Source organism: Pseudoliparis swirei, chromosome 7 (genome assembly GCF_029220125.1).
Source record: "Pseudoliparis swirei isolate HS2019 ecotype Mariana Trench chromosome 7, NWPU_hadal_v1, whole genome shotgun sequence".
Lineage (NCBI taxonomy): Eukaryota > Metazoa > Chordata > Actinopteri > Perciformes > Liparidae > Pseudoliparis > Pseudoliparis swirei.
The window spans coordinates 4,883,974-4,903,699 of record NC_079394.1 but is presented as its reverse complement, the minus strand read 5'-3'; the positions used below and the strand labels follow the sequence as shown (position 1 = coordinate 4,903,699).

The following is a 19,726-nucleotide window of genomic DNA, read 5'->3' as shown; positions in this document are numbered from 1 at the left end:
TGCTGTACACATGGCAAGTACACTTATTTTGTATTCAATATCACTAATCCAACAAAATCCCAAGTCAAACTAAACTAAAATCTTTTGTCAGGCAGAAGGAATTCAAGAACAGGAACCGTGTTTAATTCTAAGTATATTTAGGCCACAGATGCAGCGCAGTGTGTTGATGTGGATCTCTAGGGTGGGGAACCATAATGTCTGTACAGGCCCGCTGCTCTGACTCATCTATAAAGGTCTATTGGCACCACACCTTCCTAATCATGGGCCCTCCTACTCAACAAAACCTGAGAGGCGAATGGTGCTCCCACTCATTCTGCAGGGCCCTCAGGGAGTTCCTCTAACCTCCGCCTTGCAGTCAGAGAAGGGCCCGACGTACTGAGCTCTCAGGTCTCGAGTGCTTACGTGCTCTGAACCCCTCTCTCCATTGTTTCACAGAATCACTGACATCATGTTACTCAATTCAAATTAGGTTGATCACATTTTATATATTACATTTGTTGTTTAGGCATTCTAGTCATGTGCAAAATGCCTTAAGAATGTCTGCATTTACAAATGAGTTCAATACTTTTTTGACATTTTTGAACACTGATGGTGCATTTTGCGGGTAATTTTATCGGATTAGAACCGTAACTCTGGCTTTAATCTAAATATATAAGCGGTTGAGGGAAACGTCTGATGAAAAGGAAGCTCTCTTTCTTCCAGACACCATTGTAGCTCAGACGTGGGTCCTTTCACAGTCGAATGTTGAGAAAGAAGAAGTGCCCAAACGCAGCAGGGATCGGCAAATTGTGTGGGAACAAGAAACGGTGTACAATGAGGAGCATGTTAAGTGTGAGTTTATCATAGTGCTTTGTAAACAAGCAAAGCCAAAATACCTGCATGTAAAATTATGAAAATAATTGTATAATACAACCAACTAATTTGGGATAAAGCGTGCAAACATTTCTGAAATGATCGTCCAATGTTTCCAGATTTCCAACAGCTTGTGTCTGGTGCATATTTCTTACTTCATAAATATCTGACTGGGGAATAAATGAGAATGAATACATATTTTATGATTTTTTTAAATAACAAATACTTGCATTTCATTTAATTTTTAAATAACTTAAATATTGTATTTTTGAAACATGTAAATAAAAGCAGTTAAGTAACATTTGTATAAAAAAATAATCAGACATTTTCCATGTTGCCACAAAGGAGACCTCTGACCAATAACTTGGTTTAACCCTCCTGTTACCTTCACATTTACTCACATATTTTACCCTCGGGGTCAATTTGACCCCAGCAATTAAAACCTCCAGAAAATTATTAGAATTAATATTGTTTCCCAAGTTTAAGTGTGAGGTACTTTATGTTTGTTGACTACCTAAATAGCCCTTTAAATATATAAAAAAGTTGATATTTCTTATATGTTTGACACAGTGAAAAACAGCCTGGGGTCAAATTGACCCCAAAGAACACCGACGTTAAACATTGAATGGGGTCAAATTGACCCGAAAGGTAACAGGAGGGTTAAGAACCATTCTTCCAGAAAAATCTAATGTGGTCTGAGATATAAAGTAGTGCAGGAGAAATGACCTTTCACCAAACTGAAAGCACTAAAAGACCAACATTTTACACACACGCATTGGACCTCTCGCACACAACACACAAAGTAGGTTTTGAGTTCATTATAATCCTATATCACAAACCCTCCAAAGACATAAGAATACCAAATATAGGACAACTATGATTGTGTACCATGATATAGACTTTTGTTGAAAATGGAGACTTACTTTTGGAGCTTGTCATATTCTCGCTCGAAGTCTCTTTCAACCTAAAGAAAAACACAATTCATGTAAACATTATATGATTTCATTATTATCCCAAGGTACGAACACACGATAATTGCATGAATACATCATAAGGAGTCTAAGAAACTACATATCCCAAGAATCAAGTCAAAAGCAAACTTGGGGACAACATTCCTGCATACATGTTCACATCATTTGAAGTGAGTAAAGAAGTGTAGGTCAATATAGTTTGAGATGCAACACACTCTAGCAACAACCTGTACTTGTTTGTAGTCTGATTCAATTATGAACATGAGTTGTCAAGTCCGTGGTTCAATGGTTTACCCCTTTACCCAATGCCAATAGTTCCGAGGCCATGTACCTTCTTGGGATCGGGAACTTTTGGGAGGCACAGACCACAGTGAAGGAATTATAACTAAAGAGGGTTCATGGGGTTGAAACGGAGGTAACATAGTGCCTGCATCAAGTTCCCACGGTCTACAAGACAGTTTGCCCAATCATGTCTCTAAAACATGCCAAGCAGGTTACAGAGGCAGCTTGGGTTCCTGTCTTGTGGTTTTGTGGACTCCTGGATGTAAACAGTGGCTGAAACAACGAGGAGGGCAGTTGACACTTTGCCACCAGCGGATCGTCTAACCGGGCTTCCTCTAACCCACTCGCTGCTTTTTTGCCGAGGATGGCACAGGAAGCTGGAAACCCAGTCTGACAGCGACTGCCGGGCCACAGACCCATTACAGTGGAAGTGGTTTTCTCCAGCGAGGAGATCACCCACTCACGGTCACTTCAAGGTAACCACCTCTGCCCCCTTGCATGGGTCAGACATTACTTTGGGGCGAGGCCCTCTGATGACATTATACATACCACTATTCATGTTGTATACACCAATTTACTACAACAGTTAAACCATCGCAAAAACATGGTTTGTTTGGTTTTTCTTTTTACATATACACTACCGTTCAAAAGTTTAGAAATATCTTTATTTTTCAAAGAAAAGCCCTGTTTTTTCAATAAAGCTAACATTAATCAAAAATACACACTATACATTGTTAATGTGGTAAATGACTATTCTAGGTGGAAACATCTGGTTTCTAATGAAATATCTCCATAGGTGTATAGAGGCCCATTTCCATCAACTATCACTCCAGTGTTCTAATGGTACATTGTGTTTGCTAATCGCCTTAGAAGACTAATATCTGATTAGAAAACCCTTGTGCAATTATGTTAGCACAGCTGAAAACAGTTATGCTGGTGATATAAGCTATACAACTGGCCTTCCTTTGAGCTTGAGGTTTGAAGAACAAAATTAATACTTCAAATATTAATCATTATTTCTAACCTCCTCAATGTCTTGACTATATTTTCTATTCAATTTTCAATTCATTTGATAAATAAAAGTGAGTTTTCATGGAAGACACGAAATTGTCTGGATGACCCCAAACTTTTGAACGGTAGTGTAATGCCCGAGAGGATGTTTTGTATTTATTAATTTAAATAGACCGAATTTCATGCACTAAACTTTTTCGATTGAGTAAATTGAGTCGTTTTGTTCTCGGGAATGACTTACAGTTTTAGAGACAATCTGCTTCTTTGGTTGTCCAATCTTGAAGGGAATCCTGAAATCACACGAAAGCAAATTGACAGGTGACAGACATAAGCAACTGGAGACAAAAAACGACCTAAAAAAAAGGTGGAATAACTGAATGCTCAGATTGTCATCCGGTGCATGATGGGTGACAAGAGGCTGGTGCCGGTCAAAAGGTGAACAAGCGCATCTTTCAGATGCCGGACACCGACAATCTGAAGCTGTTGAGTCCTGCTGCTCTGCAGTGTGTGCTCAGAGCCATGTATATTAACCACATGTCATCACGGAACACATCTGGCTTCCATTGCAGGCGGATATCACTAAACAGAAGTGGTTGTCCCTCTTCTCAGTGAGGCTTTACTGCATGACCCCGGCTGGCAATCAAACACAGATGCACACGCGTTATTGCATATCAGGAAACATAGGAAGCCGAGACAACCCGATATATTGGGATTCAAAAGGACAATGACTTGCTTTTCAAAATAAAACCCGAGACCATCGCGACAAATAAATCCAAAAAATAAAACGCGTCTCGGGGGTTTAGTGCAACTGCGGTCGTCGCATCTCACTTTGAGAATGAAATACAAACTTTTCTTCACTCCAGAAAGACCAAAACACTGACATCCTGCCAATAGTTTGGGTAAAAGAAAAAGAAAACCGGTTCCTTCTTGGTTAAAACACAATCTTGTATCCACATTTCAAAACCTTGTCATTGCCTCGCTAAGTGGTTGCCGAGCATCAGGCAAGCATAAGACGGGGAAAAAAACTGCCGTGCCAATGCGCTGGTCTGTAGGTTGCCTGTGATGTGGCACTAAAAGCCTGAAATCTAAGCTACATGATGGACAGTTGCTGCTGACAGGCAGGGTGAGGCAGCAGCTGCATCAAAAGAAAGGTGTGTAGACTAATGAGATGGAAAAGAGAGGGTGTGATGTCGGGCCTCGTTGTGCAACCTGGGAACGCTGCTGAAGTGTGGGGAAGATCCTTTTGATGACAGCTCAATCACGAAACTCAATATGGTCAAATAACAGCAGGATTAACCTAGTAACACAAAAAAGAAGGTTTCTCAAGTGACAGGTATCAAGATTTCTTTTGATTCGCTGGCTCTGTGCTTTAGTTCTATCCAGTACCTATTGTCCTGACCTCATCTCGAATGGAGTTTTGAATCTTCACCGATTACCAACGCTTGAAAATATGTTGTTGCTTTTGGCTCAGGAGAGACGTTTCACCCACAGTGTCATCATTTGGGTGAGCCGACACGGAAAATAACCACAGAGATTACTCACGGACATCTTGCGTGACTCACCTTTCGATTGCCCGATCAGCACGAGAGAACGCCGCAATAAATACGGCACGTACGTGCAGAACCGTCTGAGAAATTGAAGGATTTTTTTTCTTCAAACTTACAACAGCAGCATAATTAATGTAATTAACTGAACGTGAGCTAAAGATCCGTGCTCTCTCAAAGCTACAATTAGGAGAACCAGTCTACTCTCTCGCAAGATCCGTTTTCAACTTGGGATTTTACTCTGAAAACCCCCCACTTTAGAATATACATTCATCCTGGTCAGACACGCAGCAACCATTCACAAAAAAGTGCTCGTCTAAACACTAGTTTATTGTGATATACACTACCGTTCAAAAGTTTGGGGTCACTTAGAAATGTCTTTATTTTTCAAAGAAAAGCACTGTTTTTTCAATAAAGATAACATTAATCAAAAATACACACTATACATTGTTAATGTGGTAAATGACTATTCTAGGTGGAAACGTCTGGTTTCTAATGAAATATCTCCAGAGGTGTATAGAGGCCCATTTCCATCAACTATCACTCCAGTGTTCTAATGGTACATTGTGTTTGCTAATCGCCTTAGAAGACTAATATCTGATGAGAAAACCCTTGTGCAATTATGTTAGCACAGCGGAAAACAGTTATGCTGGTAATATAAGCTATACAACTGGCCTTCCTTTGAGCTTGAAGAACAAAATTAATACTTCAAATATTCATCATTATTTCTAACCTTGTCAATGTCTTGACTATATTTTCTATTAAATTGTCAATTCATTTGATAAATAAAAGTGAGTTTTCATGGAAGACACAAAATTGTCTGGATGACCCCAAACTTTTGAACGGTAGTGTACATGTTCCATGAACCTTGTATCCATTGTTGTACTGTACGCACCTATTTTTTGTCACAACTGTTCCTCTTACGAATGCAGTATTCCTTTGTTTGGCATATGTCCTCATGATTTGTGATACCGTAAACAATTATTTTCCAGTGTTTATGAATGATGATTGTATTATTTAGCCAGAATCTACAAACTGCACACGGTTACACAAGTGACTAATTTCAATAGGTTTTATATTAATAGGTATTGTACGCATCTTGCGACTGGAACAAACTGCAAACCACTTATTCATCTGAGGGACATTACAGGTTTTCTTACTGTTAATATTTGTGATTGTATTAATTAGTGCGTCTGTGTGTGTGATGATTGCTTTGTATGACTGAATTGTCTTATGATGTTTTAATTCGTCTCAGGTCTATTTAGCAAAAGAGATGTTGATCTCAATAAGAAGGCAATTTTGCATTCGCTTATTCTTTTCATTTGGTGGGTGTGTCGGGGAGAAAATCATGACTTCCAGAGCAGAAAAAAACCAATGGAAGAGTTAAGTATAAACATAACAGTGTTCAAAACAGCCATCACTGCGCCATGAAACCTACTTAAATGTTAGCTTTTAATGTTCTCTTTTCCATGTTTTGGCAGCGCTGACCATGACGGGATTCATTTCTCGATGACATCAAGTGTCCAAATGTAACTGTATTAGAATGGATTTTCCCCTTTAACATACCAAAAGGATGCATTGGCTATATTTGGGTGGGAAAAAAAAACTGGAGAGTCCTTAATGTTACAGATTCAGAGTGTATCCACTTCAACAAAGAGCCAAAGGAAAGTGGTCACTCTCTTCAACCGCTCATGAGAACTGGCAAACGCACGAGAGAAATGTGCTTTGGGAGGGAGAGGGAAAATGTAGCAGGCGACCAACCAGAGGGAGAAAATGAGGGTGGATGGTAGTCACTGTGAGAATAATTTCTAATGTTTCTTCACACGGCCATCTTTCTGTAAGGGCTGTCACATTTAGAAACGCTGGTAACTTCGGTCCTGTGAACCCAGAACTAGCGTCTGACATGGCAGAGGCCTGACCGCAAGACAGCTGAAGACAGAAAACGTATGTGTTGCACCAACTGAAGTCCACATTTTTTGAAAGAAAGAATTATGCAGGCGTGAGCAGTTCAACTGATTGCATAGTTTCAATATGTTGTGCTAAATACTGACAATTTCATAAAAAACTAGAACGGGCACTCGGTAGAGCGCACACCTTCGCATATCACAAGATTGGGCATTGAATTATGAACATGTTGGCATTAGTTGCATGCCAATTGGATAAAAATTGACTGTGCTATGGTAAGAAGATTGATCCCAAAATCTAATCAAATGGTCCCGGGATAATAACCAATCATCCCACCAAAATTCATGCGATTCAAGACGATTTTGACCTTTTCATGACCTTGACCTTGACCTTTGACCCGATCGATCCCACAATCTAATCAAATGGTCCCCGGATAATAACCAATCATCCCACCAAATGTCATGCGATTCGGTTTAATACTTTTTGAATTATGCGAGTAACACGCATACAAATAAATAAATGGCGATCAAAACATAACCTTCCGCATTTTCAATGCGAAGGTAATAATCTAAAGGAATAATTATTTGTACATATACAGAATCCAAAGATTCATTTAATCATTAAACATTTACTCGTACAAGTGCATATTTATCATCACCAAAAGGGATACATAAATAGGATCATTTAGGAACTAGGATGGGGGAGCATCTAAGTGACAAGAGAGGTTATTGGTCAAATTTGGTCATTGTCCCAGTAAAAAAAAAAAAAAAAACTCTGTTACACACTTGCCGTCATCATCAAGATGGCCAACTTGCATCTACAGAGCTATCTGATCTTTGCTGTAATAGGCTACACATCACTGCCATCAAGCAAGCACGTAGGCAAGAACAAAGACCCAACAGTCTCCTCTATCCGGGACGCATTATCCTCGACTGGAAGAACCAACGGCTTTTCACTAAAACTGCAAGTGTGTACGCCATTAGAGGGATATTGCATCATTCAACCTTGGATAGTCCACGGAGGACAGAGGGCTAGTTGAAGATGTTGGGAAGTGGAATTGTTCCGACGATGACCCCGAAGTCAAGCCTCTCACGTCATAAGGCAAGTGTGCAGGCCCTAGTGGAATGCATCAGTCAGCAGAGCCCATAAAGGACTCGTTTCACTGGTCCAGCACCCCACTTTTGACCTTGTGTTTGGCAGTGCGTGCTGGTAGAAGCGTCGCTTGCCAGCTATTAACTGTCCGACTGAAATGCGTGACGCCGTCTTGCTTCCTTGATTACCGTCTTCCGTGAAAATGACAGTAAGAATATGTGACATATAAAGGGAGTTAGTGTACATTCACATAACAGTTGTACTGAAAGAGTTTGTTGGAGGCCTAATCTGCGTTTGGTTCGCCGCATTTCATCTTGAACTGCAGTCACGAATCGTGGAAAACAAGTTCTGGAACTATTCAGACCTCTTACTAATCTCTCAACCGAGAGCAGGTATGACAACGCATCCCATACTGGCATTATGATCAATTACGGATTGCTTAATCATGAGCAATGTAATGACATTGAAAACATGTTGTCAAAAGAACGAGACAGAATTCAACCATGATTGGGTTGCAAACATTCCCGAATCTGTCGAAGATAAAAAGTCCAGCTTCCTTGACTTTATCGTCCGGAAGCCTAAACTGTAAGGATGGGTAAAATGTGTTATTACTGAAGAAACTGTTTTCATACTTAGTTTTTAATCAAACAACCAATATGTTCCGACTGGCCAAAGGTTTGTCAATTTTGCGAAAAAAAGGTCAGATAAATTTAAAGCAAACAAATAAAAAAGGAAATACTGTTATAAAATATATAATATATACTGCATATTGTTGACCACTCTATATTGTCCTGTGAACAAAACGTAAACAAGGTATATAACCCTACACATTCAGACTATAGCTATTTACAAACAGCATATAGCAAATGATAAATTAACTCTAAACACACCCTCGAGGGAACTTTTCTTCAGAGAAAGGTTTTGGGGAGATTTTGTCCCCGTCTCCAGAGACCTTGGGTTGGGTCGAGAACTAGTACTGACGAGAACCTGTAGGGCCAATTAATAATTGTGTGTGATGGAGATATTATTGAAAAAACGTATCTTATACTTAAAGTTATTTGAGTCAAGAGTGAGGAATTGGAAACGCACATTACATATTCTGATGTCGAAGAACGATTTTCCGTGTTGCCATTTGGCTGGAAGTGATAACACAGCCGTGTTTGCTGTTGTTTACTTTCTCAGGAGCGTCACCAGCTGGACGGAAGCACTCTGATGACAAGACTTTAAAAAACAGTTCATATCTGTGCAGATAATCCATTCAGACGTTCATAAAACCAACTGTTCACACCACCTCTCTTCATTTATTTAACGTAATCCCACATTCATCTGTGGCAAAGCCAAACAAGGTGGAAATAAAAAATAAAAATGTTCAAAAGTGACGCAATTAAGTCTAAAAGTATACATAATACTATAAAAATGAAATTGTAATCACTTTCCTATACCTTGCTGATTAGGGTTATTTTCCTAATTGATTAATCTGCCATTTTTTCAACCACAACTAAATGTATTACTTTGACATCCAACATATATTAATGTTCACAATCACATAAGGAATCTCTTCAAGTGGATAACTTCAGACTTGTAGATGAGCAGCCGAAACGTGAGACACTCGTATGTCTTTACAAGAGTACACAACCTAAGAAGAAGCTCACTGGTTGTGTTCGTCATGTTGACTCGTCAACAAGGACCCTTCCAGCGGTGACCCTTTGACCTCACAACCAATGCTAGCTCGCGACATTTAGTTTACCACTAATGCTAAAACGTCAACCTATGTTTACATAAACATTATGCATAAACGAACAGCTATAACCAGAGATAAGAGTGCTACTCTATCCGTGTGTGTTCGCTGGCGAGTTAAAGTTAACCTAATGTTTCTAAACTAGCCGTGTAACTTGGTCCTGTAAGCTACACAACGCGATGTAATCAAACAAGCTTCGGTCAAAGTTGACTCTTTGCAACAACTTACGTTGCCACTTTGCTGGCAACTGTTTCACGTGACCGATCCCTGTCTCTCTGAAAGCTTATATTCGTGAGTTTATATCGAGCTAGCTAACTCCTGTTCAACTGTAACGTTAAAGACGTGTAACGCTAGCGCTACCAGGAAATAGCCGCAGCCCGCTGACAAGCCATCTGCCCGTGTTATTTATGAATAGACTACATCCTCTAAAGTCGCGCTTTCAATCTAATACGCCGAATTACTTATGTAGATAATACATACCAGCTCATGTTGACTGAACTTCTATTCCGGTTTCATTGGGTTCTTTTATTATCTTCCAAGGACCTCAATCCCCTTTCACCAGTCAACAGTGGAGCTTTAAACAGGAAGTCCGGAGATTAGCCGCTTGTGTTTCCTCTAAGGACGTTTTTGTCAGAAAGCGGGAGAAAAAAAACCTAACAAACGTTATGATACTTTCGTAAAATAATACCAGGCGGCTATCGTTCACATGCTATTGTAATATGTATGTTTAAAATGCGGAAATGTGTGTGTGTGTGTGTGTGTGTGTGTGTGTGTACGCGTCGGCGTGCGTGTGTTCGTGTGCACGTAGAGATCCAAGTAAACTGAAGGCAAGTGATATTTTTCTTTATTCAAGTACTTACATAGAAATAACAAAACAATTGCATTACAACAAACTGAAGTGCCAAGTAAACAGGGGAGCACGTCTCCCCATCACAAGGTTAGAGTAAAATTAATTTCAATATTCAGCTCGTCATAAAATTACCTTATTATAAGGTAATAAAAACATGAAATAGGCTAAAGACATCCACAACATTTTAAACAAGACCCCTTGTTTCCTTAAAAAAAAAAACCACAGAACAGTTATCCCAGTGTGTGTTTTCAATTGTCTATCTTGAATTGTTGTTGGGTTTATCCCATTTCACCCGATGTGACTTGTTTTCATGCATAATAAAGAAATGAGCACCACCCACAGCATCTGAGGAGAGCATTTCCGTGCACATGCAAACATGAGGATATACTGTCATGAAAAGAAAACACAACACAACAGAAAACAGTAAGAACCGACTCCATCTGAACACCATAGTGTCACCGTTGAAGACCACAAATTCCCTGAAGCCACCCTGTAGTCCATAAGATGACCCGAGTAGCCTATAATATCTACACATTATTGAAGTCTCTTCAAACATGAGGGTTTAAATAAAAAAAATCTTGTAATTAATAATTGTCACAAAAGAGCCAAAGCCTATTGCCCTGCCCACGGCCAACTTCACAGAGACTAAATCAAACAGTTTAACACAAACATTAGCACAGGGCTGCCTTCTACTGCAAGCAGACGGAGGTCACATTTATGATTTGTTTCTCCTGTGGAGTTCTCATCTCATATTATTTTTGATCAGCCAACCCTGCAACCCAGTTTGGCACAAAGATGGCTGCTGATGTTGGCTCAGATCCAATATGGAGCAGAGAACGAGGATGAGGCAAATTCCAATTTCAGAGCGTTCAGCCGCCCACTTTTGGACAATAAAACATTTTTAAAAATGTTTAAAATGTTTTATTCTTGGAGAAGCATTTATAAGAGGGGGTTGTTTCTGAGTTTGTATAACAAGTCATTGACATATATCTATAGCATTCGCACATGAGACAGAAGGATTATTGTTCAGCAGAACATGGTGCAGCCTGTATTGTTGTTCAACCACCAAACTATATTGAAGGAGTGGGATGCAAGGGATCATATACATTTTACAAATGTATCTATCCATTGCAAAAGTGTCACGAAACAAAAGTGACAAGCACAGTGAGGGGATATGACTGATGGCTTCATTTAGACGTGGAAATAGTTTGGTGAATTCTTCGCCTTACTCTGCATCATTCCTCAACACAAAGCAAACACAAACACAGTTTTCTCTCAGAGGCCGCATTCTTAAAATAGTCCATTCTAACCAGCAACGTGTCGAATCAAGAGCACACAGGAGCATCACTTTTGTTCAATAGTCTATATTGGACTGTCTCTAAGATCAAATTATTTTTCATAAATATTTAGTATTTCCTATTATGTCATATACATATTATTTCTCTCAATGAGGCTGTATGCTACTTGATGTTAACATTACTCATCGCAATATTAAACCTGGGAAGCTGAAAAATAATACTTGAATGTTGGTTATTATGGAGCTCATCATCTGGGATCAGGCTTGAGGAATGCTGTGTCGTATAATGTGTAAGAAGTCTCATTTTCAGTTTCTTCAGTAGTGTACTCATATGCCTTTTAGTGGGTAAGCTCAGAAAGAAGTTTCAATTGTTGATTACCATCCATGCAATAGACTATTTTTTAATGTCACAAAGCTATTGATTTACAGTTTGATGTTACAGGGTGTGTGGATTTATCTGAAAAAAGTGCAAGGAGGTCTGTTCATTTAACCACATGGGTGAGTTGAGAAAATAATCTCTGAGGCCAAATTAATTGGAAAATAAGTGGACAGTTGCCAGGAAGCTCAGCAGTGAAAACTGGTTGTTACAGAAAAGCCCTGGAAGCTTGTTTCTGTGTGCACGGTGTTCTCTGTGCCGCTGCGTTTCTGAACCTCTCTTTTGGCCTTTGCATTTCTCAGTCGATATTCTCTTTCAGTCCATGTGACACAATATGTACAATGTGTTTTTTTGCAGCTAATTAACAATGTTTATAGAAATGATCTGCCTCGATTACAACATACACTCCTTAATATTCAGAGAGCCCAGCCAATTACCAGAAATACTGTTGTTTAAAGTTGAAAGATACATTTATCTTATATCTGAGTGATAAAATCAGAAACTATCTCAGCAATTAGACGAGGCTATTACACCTCAAATTTCGCTCTATGCCGTCTGAGAGAAAAAAAACCTTCTTGCTTTACAAAGATTTGTTAAAAGAAATATATATATATATATATATATATATATATTAAAGAAATGGGAATATAGGTGTAATCAAATGTGATCATAGTTATGACACGTTTAAGTTCCCATAGCAGCCATTGGAGAGATGAGCCTACACACAATATGTCATTGAATTAAATAGGAGTAATTTACTTCTATCAGGACAAAGATAATTAAGAAATGTGAGAAATATTGGCATAGCTCTGGAAAGATTTTGTTGAAGAAAGCATCAAATTATTTAGTCTTCTGTCTAGCCGTGTTTTCTCTGCAATAGGGAAGATGTGTTAATTGAAGAAACTGATTGTGACCATAATGGAGATAAACAAAGTGTAAGAAATCTTGCTGTTTATTCAGAGAACACATTAGTGCTTCCTTAAACCAGTTACCACTCTAAAATGTACAAATGGTGCAAATGCTATTGTTCTTTTTTTCTTTTATGGAAGATAATACACCATAGTTGGCACCATGACAGTGCTTCAAAATTGTTTGCAATGACCTATGACAACAAAATATTCTGTATTATAACTACATTACTAAAAGCTTAAAGACACATTCCGCACAAGCATCCAGTCAATTGAAAGTTCTTGTTTATGCAGACATTTGTATTTACATAGTGTGCATGACGGCATGCACATATATGCACAATTGAATACTGAATGATGGCGCATTTGACATTTGAGTACAAAAGTGTAACTTCTACTGTAGCTACCTGCATACATGTTTGTATAATGTACAAAAACAACAAGTCCTTAGTTAACAACTCAGTCACTCTGTATTAGAAAAGATGTAAACATGAATTTGGACATTTCAATTTTTCTCTCAACATATGCTGCTCATCGTTTGGTAATTTAAACCAAATAGTTTAGTCCTTTTACACTGTGTATCCTTCATTCATCTTTGCTTTCATATACTGTTGGTTGGCAACCCAGTGTACTGTATTTACTGTAAGTAGTTCAGTATGTGTAACTGTGCTCTTGGTTAATTTTTTTTTGGGGTTGGTGGCATGTGTCACGAATATATTGCATATAATTGCAGAACTCAAGAAAACTGAAAAATTAACAGCTTTTCAACAGAAAAAAATCAGAAATGATATCTGGTAACACCACATCAAGCCACCATATAAAAAGGCAACACAAATACACAGTGTCTCTCAGTGACTACAAATAAATAATTATTGGCAGAGGCATTGATTGCTGCAGGCATGTCTGTTTTATAAGTACAGGGAACAGGACAAGACATCGGTTGGCTTTGTGTAACCATTCAGTCATCAGCTAATTTAATCTAAATCTGAGATACGCTGTTTGAATCTTGAACTCAACATGTGTGCTAAGCTGATATCACCGCTATGTTTGGCAAATGTCAGGCCCAATAATAAGAACAAGGTTGGCTGTATCACCACAATACATTTGGCACATTCTTTTGAGAAAACAACATTCAAATAGAAAATAAAATAAAAACACTTGAACAAAAACAACAAAAAGACAGCCAAGTGCCACTAATAAGGTATCCATGACAGTACACAAATATAACCAATTGCACTTTTAAACAGCCTAATAAAATTAATGCATACATCCCAGACAACTTACCCTTTAACTAAACTCCATTGTGTAATCGTGTCTGTTTTTGACTCCTATGATGGATTTTGGCTTCCTTCCAATTTAGAAATTCTCAGTAAAATTTACAAAAAGTTTATTCACCCCAAAAACCTATCGGGTGACCTGGTAGACAGAATATGCCAAGGTGCCCTTCTTTGTGCTGGCACTGTGTTACAGTAGCTGAGGCTCTGAGTTACTTAGGAGAAGGGCGTAGCAGCCGTTCCCCTCGCACTTAAACTAAAGGCATCCATCTGTAAATAGAAGGAACTGAAACGAGCAGGGGATGTATAAGAGAAGAAAAGAGTCACCTATTCATCGCATAGTGGATGTGATCCCTTCTTCCTTAGTCTCTTTATGAGGCATGGAGAGGGTCCAGCACAAGTGCCCGTAGTGACGGTCATAACGTTCCCACTGTTGGCCCCCCACAGGAGCCGGGTGGCGAGCTGTGGCTCCCAGCTGCCCCACTGCTCTTATCCGTCGGCTTCTTGTCCTTCTGTTTCAGGTGAACCTTTGCGTGTCTCTTTCGCTCGTCGCTTCTGGCAAACTTGCGTCCGCAGAACTCGCAGGAGAAGGGTTTCTCGCCCGTGTGCGTGCGGATGTGCGTGGTCAGGTGGTCGCTCCGACTAAAGGAGCGCATGCATATCCTGCACTGGAAGGGTTTGTGGCCTGTGTGGATGCGGAGGTGGCGCGTGAGCTCGTCGGAGCGCGAGAAGCGCCTGTCGCAGTTCTCCGCCGGACAGGCGTGGGGCCGTTCGTGGACCGGGGTTTTGCTCGGCCGGTTGGGGTACTTCCGTGGCCGGATGGGTTTGAGGGTGAGAGTCTGTGGCGGAGGGTGGTGCTGAGGAGGGTGCTGCTGCCCGCCGATGAAACCCGGGTGGATCTGCTGCTTGTCTTTGAATGCCCTGATGGTCTCCAGAGGTGTGATGGCTGGAGGGTTGACTCTGATGGGGTCCATGGTCTGGAAGGGCTTGTGCTCCATCACTCCAACCTCCCCTTGATGGTGGAACAGGTTGTAGTCGGGGATCATGGAGAAAAGGCTGCCATCCATGGAGGCTTTGGATGCGGAGTGATAGTCATTGCCGGGGTAGGCGAGAGCCGTGCTGTTGGCGGGGCTGTGGTGGAAGGAGACCTGGTCCTGGTACAGGTCGCCGCACGTGGAATAGGCGGGCAGCGGCGGCCCGTACACCTGCTCCATGTCTGACGTCTGTCCGCCCATGCCTGCCGCAGAGGATGACGTCTGCGTTGTTCCCGTGCCGGGCGATGGAGAAACGCCCAGGATCCCCGCGCTGACAAGACTGATGATGTTGTTATCGGAGCACCAGCCGGAGCCGCCAATGCCACCTGACGGAGGAGTGTCAAAGGCAAACTTCCCCAGATAAGTGACCGTCTGCCCACTGCGGTTGGACTGGAAGCTGGATCCATACTGAATCTCCGAGGAGGCTTTCTCGCTTCCCATGCCCAGATCCATGATATTATCTGGATAAACGCAAATGAAAAAAACAAATATCATGAGCATATCATCCACATGGTCGAACAAACACATATATGAAATGCAAGCAGTTGGGTAGAAAAAGCCCTGAAAAAGCGATAATGTCTGGAAATGTGGGGAAAAAAGTCGTAAAATTCACTTTGTCGAGCTACGTGAACTTGAAGTGGCGGTTCTCGGTTTGTCCGAAATTCAGCTTTTCTGCATCTCTCTGTAATAGCGTGCCAAAAAACGATCACAAATAAAAAGTCCACTACAGTTCATGAGGAAATGTGAACGCTGTCAGACCTGCAAGTTAAGTGAGTGACTGCTGCATGTGAGACAGTGGTGTCTCGCTCTCTCAGATCCCACCAGCTCTCAGAAATCAAGACCTAAACACCCCCTTTGATCCATGCATTGTGTCCCTCAGGAGGACAGCCAAACTGAATGGCAAGATCTGATTTCTTTACAGCAGGGAGGATTATAAGGCAGACGCCACACGCTTAAGGATTGAAAATACATATATTCAGCATAGAACATATGCACATAACGGGGGTAAGAATCTCTGCATTAGTGAGTTTAACGACATTGTCCAAAATGTCTTGGATTTTTTTCTTGTACAGAATCGTACACTTCCCATTTAACACGCGCACTCACACACATTTAACTTACTCCAAAGATGCCATGAAAAACATCACGTGCAGATGTACACATGGGGATACATATGTGTGCCGATTGTGCCCTGAGTGCTTAATGTGAGACATTTAAACATAATTATTTCTTAAACAGAAGTTAAATTAGACCTCTTTTTTCATTTGCAGGAAATCATACCAGAGCTGCTTAAATATTCACTCTGAGTAATTACCGCTTGTTGGTATTTGGCTAAAGGCAAATCATAATGAAACAACAAAAGATAAATTATGTATCTTGAACATAAGCATTGTGATACACAAGGTACAGATGAATAATGACACTTGTGGCACGTTTTTTTATTTATTGTGGAAGCATGACACATAAATTGAGTTGATATTAATGCATTTAACTCGACTTCTACTTTTTTGAGGTACATTTATCTGTGGGATATTAAACTGAATGAGAGCATCTCATAAAGTCATCACCCTTTTTAATGCAGGTCAGTTTTGAAAAGCAAAGCACACACATGCTTCACCTGTAAAATGACAGCATGGTACTTTAAAATGTATTATTGTTTTTTTCAAAATAATTGCAGACATGCAATAATTACATTTATATACATTTTAGAGTTTATAATGTGAATTTAATCGAGCTCATATAATTAAAACAGCAACACACACCTGCACTACAAGACCTTTTTTTAAATATGCTGCTTTCATTTGTTTAAATATTATCTCTCAGATGTCACATAAAATATATTTTGTTGCCTTTTTTATAGACAAAATGTCATTTGTCACATATATGTTGATTATATTTAATTCACGTATTTAAAAAAATTAGTATACGATTTATAAGACCTGGCGTTGTGTGAATAAAATGACGCACACTTGTTGGGCAAATAATGGGAACATATTCCGGGTATAATTCTAAGTGAGAAATAGATTTTTATTTGTGAACAAAAATCTTGAACATTGCCTATACTTTTTACAAGGAACATGTAAATTGCGATCACTGCATATGGCCCCATCCAGGTTAAGATTTGGGATATTTTCGTGCAGCATTGACCCATCACCTCAGAAGGTGAGCCTGTACAATTAGGGGTTGATTTATTGCGACACTGGGCCGAACCAACAAGTCATCTTTATGTATAGGCGACTGAATTAATCAGAAATATACGTTAATCTGGACTAAGCAATAAATCGATTAATATTCCCGGCCTCGCAATTTAGAGAGTATAAAATGGTTCCTCTCAGCATGTGTCATATCGGGAAAAGCAGCCACACACGCCTACTAAAATCCAATCCGTGATTTGTTAATAGATTTGTGAATGAATGTCATTGTCTAAAGTAGTTGACCCGGCTTTGCGGGTTTATGACATTAATAAATCACTGGCATTTGTCGCTTGACCACATTCACTGGACAGTTTCTACTCAGTTTCAATCAGGAGCCGATTGCGTTTTAAGTGGACTTTGCGTAAAACAGCATTTTTCTTCCCCTCAGCCGTTCACAAGACATTTCCTCAAACACGCCTCAGCTCTGGGAAATAGAAATCACTACAAAATACGGCAGATTTGCTAAGATATCATATCTTAACCGATGGTTTAAATAAAAGTTTTTCATGTGAATACAGTTGCCTTTTTCACGTTGCGTTTGACATGTCGGCTATACGGACAAGGAAGAACATAAAAAATAAACAGAATTAATCACATGGTCAAACTGAAAGTCAGTCATTTTGAATGCGTCTGTAATTCCTAGTGGCAGTGTTAGCCTACACCTGACCCCGAAAAAAAGTATTCCGCGCGGCGGTGTGCCTTTGTGCGCTACAGCCAGCGCGCAAACAGGTGCTCCGAACCACGAGACAACTGTTGCCTTTCGCGCACAACGCAGTTTGTCCCACTTCAATCAAAACACACACATACACCCAACAAAAGTTAATGAAAAACTTACCTGTGTTCATCTGTGAATAGTGGTTAATAGAATCCGTACTGGTGAAGATATTCATAGACGTCGGGATGTCCTCTTCTGGGTAGAGACTGTCAGGGATCGTGTTCATTAAACTGCTCATCGTAAGAGGGAGCTTCTCCGCTAGTTTCCCTGTCATAGCAGTTCTATTCAGTCCGACATTTATAAAAAAAAGGACAACGCGCAGGTATCCAGGTAGTTACACAAACACGGCGTGTGTTCTCAAAGTGGAAAACACAGGTGTGTACCAGGCGTAAAAAAAGAGAGGAGAGGAGCAGGGATGGATCCTGTTGCTGGTGTAGCTATCCAAGTATCCCGCGGAGGACGAGCAGCGCCGGTTGGTTGTCTCCTCCTGTGTGATCTGTTGTTATTAATCTGATCACTGTGCGAGCTGATGTGCTGCTTGTGGGGGAATTTGAAGTCTGTGAATCAATGGAGGAGGTGGTGGTGTTGGTTGCACAAGAGCCGCTCTACTTGCTCTATTGGAGCTGGATAGGGGACTCCAGTGTGCTTGTATTAAATAGGGGGATGGAACATTTGCGTGACGTAGATGACCATATATGGACAGAGCGCCAAGAGCCTAGGCTCTCCGCGCGTCAGTCGGTGGAAACTACGGCGGAGGCACAAGGCTCCGATAGATAGGGAGATACAAAGTTGACCAAATCTACATGGCACCCCCAGCTCCTTCTTCGGGATGAGCGGGTGATTCTCCTCTGTTCCTGTCCCAGTGGAACATATTAGAGTGATTTAACAGCGTGTTATCTTTATTACCGTCAGACATATGATGTCCATTGTGGACCATCAGGCACACTGGGAGCTTTTTACGCAGCTGTGTGCGAGTGCGAGAGAAAGAGAGTGTGTTGTGGATATAGGGGCTGCCACTCAGAAAATATTACTACTTTATGTCATGAGTTAGGCCTGAGTGCTGTATATTCATATTCTACCAATACTGACGAAATACTGGACTGGGTTTCTGTGATGATTTTTCTTTTAGATGACTTCTTTTGTGTCCAAATAAGCTCAGACAGAGCAAAACGACTCGTAGTCGAAGTGCTTTCCTTGGGCTGCTGGCGGAGGCGCAGACGCGTCGTGCCGTCCTCTATTGCTGAACACGAGTTGTGGCCCCTTTTTTCATGCAGCAACAGCTTACTAAGACAGTCATTGACGGAGTTAATCTTTTGTAAATATTGTAGGCGCATTGCAAATCCACAGACTTGCTTTGACTTGGAGCCCGAGTGACCGCTTAACTCCAAAAAAGGCAGTGTCCGGCCCCGCCCCTTTATGTCTGTATTTGGACATGTGAGTTCCGGGTGAAGTCGGGAGTGGAAAAGTGATCGGAAGCCACAGAGGTAAAAAGAGATGTCAGTGGACACAGCGTCATGACTCGCTTTTCACCAATATGCTAATGTGGGAAGGAGAACAAAAATACATGAAGTGGTTGCCTTATGAGGTTTAAAAAATATTCCCTTTGTGATTTAGTCGGTAATAAGCAAAGACTTATTGAACGCCTTTTGGGGTCAGTCACTTACATTTAACTGAAGCTGTAA

At 40.5% G+C, this 19,726-nt stretch overlaps 2 protein-coding genes across 2 annotated transcripts in view; both read right to left on the bottom strand.

Moving 5' to 3' along the window:
* The window catches only part of bin3 (bridging integrator 3), a 35,452-nt gene extending 25,377 nt beyond the window's left edge, over nucleotides 1-10,075 (bottom strand). Inside the window, exons 1-3 of the mRNA XM_056418062.1 lie at nucleotides 9,876-10,075; nucleotides 3,358-3,406; nucleotides 1,776-1,816 (exon numbers count right to left, since the gene is read on the bottom strand). Coding sequence (XP_056274037.1) covers nucleotides 1,776-1,816; nucleotides 3,358-3,406; nucleotides 9,876-9,883 — 98 coding nt within the window. The 5' untranslated portion in view covers nucleotides 9,884-10,075. The remainder of the gene's footprint in view (nucleotides 1-1,775; nucleotides 1,817-3,357; nucleotides 3,407-9,875) is intronic.
* Nucleotides 10,076-12,867: 2,792 nt separating this feature from the next.
* Nucleotides 12,868-18,564, bottom strand: egr3 (early growth response 3). Its single transcript, XM_056418053.1, has 2 exons — nucleotides 18,165-18,564; nucleotides 12,868-15,595 (listed from the first exon to the last, which is right to left on the bottom strand). Exons 1-2 carry the CDS (start codon nucleotides 18,316-18,318, stop codon nucleotides 14,517-14,519), a joined length of 1,233 nt encoding a protein of 410 aa, XP_056274028.1. The 5' UTR covers nucleotides 18,319-18,564; the 3' UTR covers nucleotides 12,868-14,516.
* Nucleotides 18,565-19,726: the final 1,162 nt, after the last annotated feature.